Source organism: Tachysurus vachellii, chromosome 7 (genome assembly GCF_030014155.1).
Source record: "Tachysurus vachellii isolate PV-2020 chromosome 7, HZAU_Pvac_v1, whole genome shotgun sequence".
NCBI lineage: Eukaryota > Metazoa > Chordata > Actinopteri > Siluriformes > Bagridae > Tachysurus > Tachysurus vachellii.
Genome location: NC_083466.1, coordinates 167,501 through 177,491, shown reverse-complemented (window position 1 = coordinate 177,491; position 9,991 = coordinate 167,501). Strand labels below are relative to the sequence as shown.

The 9,991-nt window shown below is 42.6% G+C and overlaps 1 protein-coding gene across 4 annotated transcripts in view; it reads right to left on the bottom strand.

The window, feature by feature from the left end:
• Positions 1-842: 842 nt before the first annotated feature.
• Positions 843-9,991, bottom strand: part of insra (insulin receptor a) — a 17,396-nt gene continuing 8,247 nt past the window's right edge. Inside the window, exons 10-23 of one of the 4 annotated variants that reach the window (XM_060873648.1) lie at positions 9,658-9,856; positions 9,190-9,464; positions 8,907-9,046; positions 8,650-8,809; positions 8,414-8,516; positions 8,213-8,280; positions 7,886-8,115; positions 7,447-7,557; positions 7,191-7,350; positions 6,666-6,795; positions 6,306-6,440; positions 3,500-4,001; positions 3,011-3,406; positions 843-2,979 (exon numbers count right to left, since the gene is read on the bottom strand). In XM_060873648.1, the coding sequence (XP_060729631.1) occupies positions 3,686-4,001; positions 6,306-6,440; positions 6,666-6,795; positions 7,191-7,350; positions 7,447-7,557; positions 7,886-8,115; positions 8,213-8,280; positions 8,414-8,516; positions 8,650-8,809; positions 8,907-9,046; positions 9,190-9,464; positions 9,658-9,856 (2,027 nt within the window). In that variant the 3' untranslated portion in view covers positions 843-2,979; positions 3,011-3,406; positions 3,500-3,685. Of the gene's footprint in view, positions 3,407-3,499; positions 4,002-6,305; positions 6,441-6,665; positions 6,796-7,190; positions 7,351-7,446; positions 7,558-7,885; positions 8,116-8,212; positions 8,281-8,413; positions 8,517-8,649; positions 8,810-8,906; positions 9,047-9,189; positions 9,465-9,657; positions 9,857-9,991 lie in introns of all 4 variants that reach the window. The other 3 variants (XM_060873649.1, XM_060873650.1, XM_060873646.1) reach the window with 3 other exon arrangements.

The window sequence follows — 9,991 nt, the reverse complement described above, 5'->3', positions numbered from 1 at the left end:
AGAAATGTAAATGTACATGTAGATGTGTAACGTTAGTAGAGACGCATCCCAACAGACTGAAGACTGGAAGCTAAAAAATACAACAAAATCCTGAAACAAGATCCTTCATCGGTTTTATGACCTGTTGGGTTTAGATCTTTTCTTTGGATGTTATAAGTTGCATAAATAAAGCTGGATAAAATAAAACTTGTGTTTGTTTCATTTCAGGCTGCAGAGCAACTAAATGTGATTATGTTGAAGGAGGTGATGCTTTTTTACTCACTGCTGGAAAATAAACACATAAACTCACACTATCAGTAGGCACACATGGGCAGGAGAACATCAGGAGAACATCAGGAGAACATCAGAATCTGTGTGCTGGAGGAGGGGTTGTGGTTTTCAAAGACCCAATAAATAAAAATGCTAATGCTACAAGTACATTTTCCACATCAGAGCGCTGCCTTCAACCTGACTGTAGTCTGATGTCACTTTTACCTTAATGAACAGAAACCCCCAGAGACACACTAAGAGTGAAACTGAACAGTAGCCACTTAGGGGGCAACTCCACATTAATGCCCTTGGATTTTAAATGGGACTTCCAACAATCCCATGGTGTGATCTTCAGGAGTCTCTGTACTTTTAGGTAGGTTATGTTTGTAATCTTCTCCACGCCATCAGCCAATGAGAACACAGCTCTGGTCTCGACTCAGATGCACCTCACTGCTTTATTAACACCTGGAAGCTCAGGTGTGAACAGCATGTGGGCAAGAGGAAAAGTAGTAGTAATAATAATAATAATAATAATAATAATAATAATAATAATAATAATAATAAGAATAAGAAGAAGAAGAAGAAGATTCATCTCATTCATAACCCAATAAAATATATTTATTAAAGCAGCATCTACTGGTCAGATCTGTTTTTTTACACACACACACGTTTTTTGTACATATACATTTTTGCTGAAATGTAATCTATAGCTTCATCACCATGGCAACAACTCAAAACATAAGCTTATGTAATTATGTCATAAAAATAGAAATAACGTCCAAACTGTGAAGTCTGAGATAATGCTACATGAACGAGCTCTGAGCGCTCACTAGTCTGTCGTCTGACGATTACATTTGAATAGTAAAATCTCTGTTGTTGTCATGGTAACGCATTATAGCATCAGGACACGCCCCCATTTAACAACGTAACGGCAAGGCTCTGAGGTCAGTAGGAACGTGTGTGTGTGTGTGTAACATGTAGTGATAAACAGTTGTGTAGTGTCCTTCAGCTTTAACACAAAGATAATAAAGAAAAACTTAAATACAGTTCAAACACATCATCAGTCAGTTGTCTGGGAGGGGGGGGGGAGGAGGGGGGAGAGAGAGAAAAAGGGAGAGGGAGAGAGGGAAAGAAGGGGAGGGAGAAAGCCAAAAGTACAAAGAAAAGAAAAAACAGACATGATACATTATACGTACGGGAAAGAGAGAAATAAAAGGCAGATAGAGAGTCAGATGAGGGATGAATATAAAAATAAAAAAGACAGAGAGAGAAAGAGAGAAACAGACATACACATGTTTATCCTTCATTTTGTCTGTAGGGAAAAAATTATAGCACTGATTTATGACGCATCAGTAAAACTGATTCTCCTGCAATAAAACAATAAAAACGGCACATTAACTGCAAAATATTCTGAAAATAAAGATCGATTGGCCAGAGACAGGGGGCGGAGTCAATTGGCCAGAGACAGGGGGCGGAGTCTACTGGGAGGAACAGCTGGGATGTAAACATATAAAGTTCTATTTCATTTTAATGATTATTAAAATGTTCCTCGTGATAAAGGAACTGACTTGCTGGTGTACATCAAAGGGACAGAACAGTGAGAGAGAGAGAGAGAGACAGAGAGAGAGAGAGAGAGAGAGAGAGAGAGAGAGAGAGAGAGAGAGAGAGAGAGAGAGAGAGAGAGAGAGAGAGAGAGAGAGAGAGACAGAGAGAGAGAGAGAGAGAGAGAGAGAGACAGAGAGAGAGAGAGAGAGAGAGACAAAGAGAGAGAGAGACAGAGAGAGAGAGAGAGACAGAGAGAGAGAGACAGACAGAGAGACAGACAGAGAGAGAGAGAGAGAGACAGAGAGACAGAGAGAGAGAGAGAGAGAGAGAGAGAGAGAGAGAGAGAGAGAGAGACAAAGAGAGAGAGAGACAGAGAGAGAGAGAGAGACAGAGAGAGAGAGACAGACAGAGAGACAGACAGAGAGAGAGAGAGACAGAGAGAGAGAGAGAGACAGAGAGAGAGAGAGAGAGAGACAAAGAGAGAGAGAGACAGAGAGAGAGAGAGAGACAGAGAGAGAGAGACAGACAGAGAGACAGACAGAGAGAGAGAGAGACAGAGAGAGAGAGAGAGAGAAAGAGAGAGACACACACAGAGAGACAGAGAGAGAGAGACACACACAGAGACAGAGAGACACACACAGAGACACACAGACAGAAAGAGAGACAGACAGACAGAGAGAGAGAGACAAAGAGAGAGAGACAGAGAGAGACACACACACAGACAGAGAGAGAGAGACAGACAGAGACAGAGAGACACACACACACACAGACAGAGAGAGAGAGACAGACAGAGACACAGAGAGAGTTTCTGCCCTCAGTGATGTCTTGTCTCTCATTTCTCTGTGACAGACCACTGAAGCAGACTTCTGATTGGTGGAGATCTACATGTTGGTCTTTGGGGCGTGGCAGTCAGCCTGCTCTCAGTACAAATGATGAGTGCAGCTTCTCTACGTATACAAAAACAAGCAGAGTCACGTGTGACACACAACTACAGGAACATCAAGGCTCCGCCCCCAAACGCTCCAGATCACGTGCACAATGTTGATCATAACGTTCAGACTCCGCCCCAAACACCAAATCCATTCTAACACAGCTAGTCCATTTATATATGCACTGCACCTGACTGTGTGTGTTACCCATAATGCACTGCACCTGACTGTGTGTGTTACCCATAATGCACTGCACCTGACTGTGTGTTACCCATAATGCACTGCACCTGACTGTGTGTGTTACCCATAATGCACTGCACCTGACTGTGTGTGTTACCCATAATGCACTGCACCTGACTGTGTGTGTTACCCATAATGCACTGCGCCTGACTGTGTGTGTTACCCATAATGCACTGCACCTGACTGTGTGTGTTACCCATAATGCACTGCACCTGACTGTGTGTGTTACCCATAATGCACTGCACCTGACTGTGTGTGTTACCCATAATGCACTGCACCTGACTGTGTGTGTTACCCATAATGCACTGCACCTGACTGTGTGTGTTACCCATAATGCACTGCACCTGACTGTGTGTGTTACCCATAATGCACTGCACCTGACTGTGTGTGTTACCCATAATGCACTGCACCTGACTGTGTGTGTTACCCATAATGCACTGCACCTGACTGTGTGTTACCCATAATGCACTGCACCTGACTGTGTGTTACCCATAATGCACTGCACCTGACTGTGTGTTACCCATAATGCACTGCACCTGACTGTGTGTGTTACCCATAATGCACCGCTCCAAGTGTTCTACACGTAGCCTAGAGTCCAGACGTGTTTGAGGGGGAAACAGGAAGTGATTAAAAAAGTGAGTCTCTAAAACCCAGTGAAGAAGAAAAAGAAATCTTTTAACATTGGGGAAAAGGGGGCGGGGCTTGGAGCTGCTGATGCTGCATTAGGAGGGACTGGAGCGAGGGAGTGAGAGAATACGTCCGTTTTTCTTTTCCCCATTCATGTGTGTGTAGGGGACGAGTCCTTCATATGTGCCCTCGTCCTCGGGGGTGTAGGAGGACAGGGGGATGCTCTCCATGTTCTCTAAGTCCATGTCAAAGTCATCACCGTCCTGCGCTCGGATCCGGTTCTCCTCGCTGTAGAAGAACGACAGATCGGTGAAGGAGGGATGGAGCTCATCTCTCAACATCTCAACGATCTCCTGAAACGTAGGACGCAGCTTCGGGTTGTAGTGCCAACACATCTGCATCAGACTGTGACTGTGACACACACACACACACACATTATTACACACACATTATTACACACACACACATTATTACACACACATTACACACACATTATTACACACACACACATTATTACACACACACACATTATTACACACACATTATTACACACACACACACACATTATTACACACACATTATTACACACACACACATTATTACACACACATTACACACACATTATTACACACACATTACACACACATTATTACACACACACATTATTACACACACATTATTACACACACACACATTATTACACACACATTACACACACATTATTACACACACATTACACACACATTATTACACACACACATTATTACACACACATTATTACACACACACACATTATTACACACACATTACACACACATTATTACACACACACATTATTACACACACACACATTATTACACACACATTATTACACACACACACACACACATTATTACACACACATTATTACACACACACACATTATTACACACACATTACACACACACACACATTATTACACACACACATTATTACACACACACACATTATTACACACACATTATTACACACACATTATTACACACACACACACACACACATTATTACACACACATTACACACACACACACACACATTATTACACACACATTACACACACATTATTACACACACACATTATTACACACACACACATTATTATACACACATTACACACACATTATTACACACACACATTATTACACACACACACATTATTATACACACACATTATTACACACACACACACTATTACACACACATTATTACACACACACACAATCACACACACTATTACACACACACACATTATTACACACACACATTATTACACACACATTACACACACATTATTACACACACACACACACACATTATTACACACACACACATTATTACACACACACACACTATTACACACACATACACTATTACACACACACACACTATTACACACACACTATTACACACACACACACACTATTACACACACACACACACACATTATTACACACACATTATTACACACACACACACACACACACATTATTACACACACACACACACATTATTACACACACATTACACACACATTATTACACACACACACACACATTATTACACACACACACATTATTACACACACATTACACACACACACATTATTACACACACATTACACACACATTATTACACACACACACATTATTACACACACACACATTATTACACACACACTATTACACACACACACTATTATATTACACACACACACACAATTACACACACACAATCACACACACACACATTATTACACACACACACAATCACACACACTATTACACACACACACATTATTACACACACACATTATTACACACACATTATTACACACACACACACACACACACACATTATTACACACACACACACACACACATTATTACACACACACACACACACATTATTACACACACACACACTATTACACACACATACACACACTATTACACACACTATTACACACACACTATTACACACACACACACACACACACACTATTACACACACACACACACACACATTATTACACACACACACACACACATTATTACACACACACACACACTATTACACACACACACACACACACTATTATATTACACACACACACTATCACACACACACACTATTACACACACACACATTATTACACACACACACACACACACACACACACACACATTATTACAAACACATTATTACACACACACATTATTACACACACACACACACACACTATTACACACACACACACACTATTACACACACACACACACTATTACACACACACACACTATTACACACACACACACACACTATTACACACACACACACACACACATTATTACACACACACATTATTACACACACACATTATTACACACACACACTATTACACACACACACACACTATTACACACACACACACACTATTACACACACACACTATTACACACACACACTATTACACACACACACTATTACACACACACACACTATTACACACACACACAATTATTACACACACACAATATTACACACACACACACACGTTATTACACACACACACACATTATTACACACACACACACATTATTACACACACACACATTATCACACTCACACACAGACACACACACAGACAAACACACACACACACACACAGACACTCACAGTCTGTCTGGACAGTTATCTGGCCGCTCCAGAAATCCTCCGTCCATCACAAACTTCAGCACCTGCTCATTAGACAGACCCTGATAGGGCTGTTCAGCTAGTGTGCTGATCTCCCACAGGACCACGCCGAACGACCTGCACATCCATGTTTACACAACAACACACACACCACAACACACTCACATTACAGTACTGCTGACATCCTGACTCTGATTGGTCAGAACATGATGAATAAGAACAGCAGCTCTGACAGAATCACAGGTTTATATTAATCTTCTCACTCTGAGACCTTATAGTCTCTATTGTAACAACACACACACACACACCCTCACATGCACACACACACACTCAGACACTCACCAGCAGTCTGAGTGTGCAGTAAACACTCCATCCTTCAGAGACTCAGGTGCCATCCATCTGACAGGAAGAAGCCCTTTACCTCCCTTTCTGTAATAATCTGTCTCATAAATATCCCGCGTCATTCCGAAGTCTTCATCACACACACACACACACACACACACACACACACACAAACACACGCACACACACACACACACATCAACAACATACTAAAAACTGAACTGTCCACTCGCTGTTATTTTCTACTTCATTTTTTCCTTTTTCATTTCTTAGTTTCTGACTTTTACTTTTATTGATTTCTTTATTCTTTAATTTCTTCACTCTGTTTCTTTTATTTTCCTTTTTTCTTCCTTCTTACTGTATTATTAATGTTAGAAATTAAAATATTTAGAATATAATATATAACGCCTTCATCCATTGATTTGAATGTAAACTTTTTAAATTATTTATTACATTTTTATGTGTTAAATTCTGTCTGCTTATTGTTGCAGGTATATGCCATTTTATTTGTGTTGCCATGGTTACCGCCAATCTTGACGGTGTAATCTTCAGACACCATGCAGTTTCTAGCTGCCAGGTCTCTGTGCACAAACTTCTTAGCGTTGAGATACGCCATTCCATCTGCGATCTCTGCTGCAGTCTGTATCATCTCCCTCAGTGTGGGGGGAGGACGGCCCGGGTTATTCTGTACACACACACACACGAATATATGCTTCACACTTCAGAAGTACAACTGGATGTGTGTGTGTGTGTGTGTGTGTGTGTGTGTGTGTGTGTGTACCTCAGAATCGGGGCGGAGACGACGCAGGTAACTCTTCAGATCTCCGTGTGTCATCAGCTCCATCACCACCAGAGTGGGCTGGCCTTTAGAGACCACGCCCAGCAGCCTCACCTGATCAACCAATCAGAGAGCAGTTACCAGACAGACACACCCCCTACTGTCACACACAGGAACATTAGGACATCTACAGTCAGGGGGCCAATCAGCTCACAGACGAGGAAATTCATCTCGCACACATCTCAGGCTCCGCCCACACAGATCCAGATAAAGCTCCAAATGGGAGGAGGTGTGTGTGTGTGTGTGTGTGTGTGTGTGTGTGTGTAATTTATTTAGTCACAGTAATGTGTAACTATATGGAACAGATCAGTATTTTAAAGTGTTTCTCAGTGTTTTTATAACAGTGTTATTTATTAGTTAGTAATAAAGTTAAATCTTTTACCACATGGTGACAGTTGAAAGCCTTCATGACGGAGGCCTCATTGAGGAACTCGATCCTCTCCCGAAGACTCGCCGCCTCGTTAACTGTTTTAACAGCAACACGTGTCTGAGCCTCGCCCTTCACCACGTCACGGCCCACACCCTCGTACACCATCCCGAACGAGCCCTGACCCAGCTCACGCAGCAGGGTGATCTTCTCCCGAGCCACCTCCCACTCGTCCGGCTCATACACTACACACACACACACACACACACACACACACTTACTGTCCCATGTACTGGCTATTATTATTACAGTCTATTCATTTTGTAGTCGTAGAATTATTACTTTCATCTGGACTGAGATATTCTGGGTTTGGTGAAGTGTACAGGCGTCCAGTTGGTCCTTCTGCATGCCTAACACACACACACACACACACACACACACACACAGTGCATTATTACAGTGTTTGTATAATGCTACAGTAGCACAGATGACATCACACTAACACACTGATTTAATGACATCACTACAAGCAGTAACACTCACTTCTTTCTGAACATGACTAATCCGGCTGTCGCCATCAGCACCACCAACACAACACACACCACCGGGACGACAATAATCTTTAACATGTTAGATGGATCCACACCTTAACGCACACACACAAAGCATTTATAAAGGGTATGTGATGTATATGTCACACATACATGATAAGTGTATGGTGTAGGGAACTGAGTGTGTGTGTGTGTGTGTGTGTGTGTGTGTGTGTGTGAGAGATGTACGGAGATCTTTGATGTAAAAGTATGCAGGTTCTGTCCAGGACCCGTTTCCTGTTAGTGATGTGGCTCGGATTCGCACGGTGTAATTGCCAGGATTAACCAATCGCAACCTGCAGCCACTATCACTGATGTACTGCTTCCTGGACACACAGTGACTCAGCTCCTGTAACACACACATTCTAAACATTACAAAATTGTCATTCATTTCAGAAGTGTGTATTTACTGTACTGTTAGATCAGGAGTGTGTGTGTGTGTGTACCTCTGTATCTCCCAGTCTCTTGTAGTTCACCTCGTACAGTATGATCATGCCATTTGGGGCTTTTGGCTCTGCCCATCTGATGTGCACCGAATAATCAACAACGTTAAATAGAACCTGTCCGAGGATGTCATCAGCGTGATCTGAAACACACACACACACACATTATTACTGAATAATGCTCGTAATGCCACAGCCAGTTCTTACATGCCTCCTCATGAGTGTAGTATATAATCCACCACAGTTATATACAGGATATCTGCAGAGTGTGTGTGTGTGTGATTACCCTCAGGTAAGGTGCGCGCACTGACGTAGGCGGCCATGCTGCAGCGCTCAGGGTCACCTGGCTGGTTGTTGCAGGCGTGAATCTCGATCTGGTAGCTGGTGAAGTGTCTCAGGGTGGAGATCACTGTTGATTCCTTACCATAGACGAACTGAATAATCTTATTTGACTCCGCCTCCCCCTCCAGACTCAGGCTTGGGAGGGGAGCAGGTGTGGTCATGAAGGTGGGGACTGTGCTGTTGGCCACGCCCACGAGGGACCTGCGCTGACGGGATGGTCTACAGAGTGCAGAGAGTGAGGAATGTGGGTGTGGCCAAATATTCTAATGAGCATGTTTAAGTGATAGTTTTCAGTCCTGAGACTCAGGTGTAACAACACTGAAGGCAGTACTGAGCAAATAGGTGGGTACAAGAGTGTGTGTGTGTGTGTGTGTGTGTGTGTGTGTGGGCACAGTGAGTGTATAATCAGTACCTGATGCGGAAGACCTCGTTGTGCAGGTAATTCTCAAAGGTTTTGCGGTATTCACTTTCCTCTGCTTCTTTCTTCAGCTGTTTCTCAGTTTTAGGACACGGACAGCAGCTCTCACTCAGTCCTGACTCTGCTGTCTGGTTCCACTTCTCTCCCTCCTTACTGTCCACCTGTGTGGGGGCTCGAGATGGTAGTTTCATGCCTAACACACACACACACACACACACACACACACATCTTTATTACTCAGTGAAGTAAGTAAAGTGTTATTTCATCCTTTACAATCTTCTCCACAGTGTAAACCCTGATGATGGTGTCTACTCTGCCCCCACACACA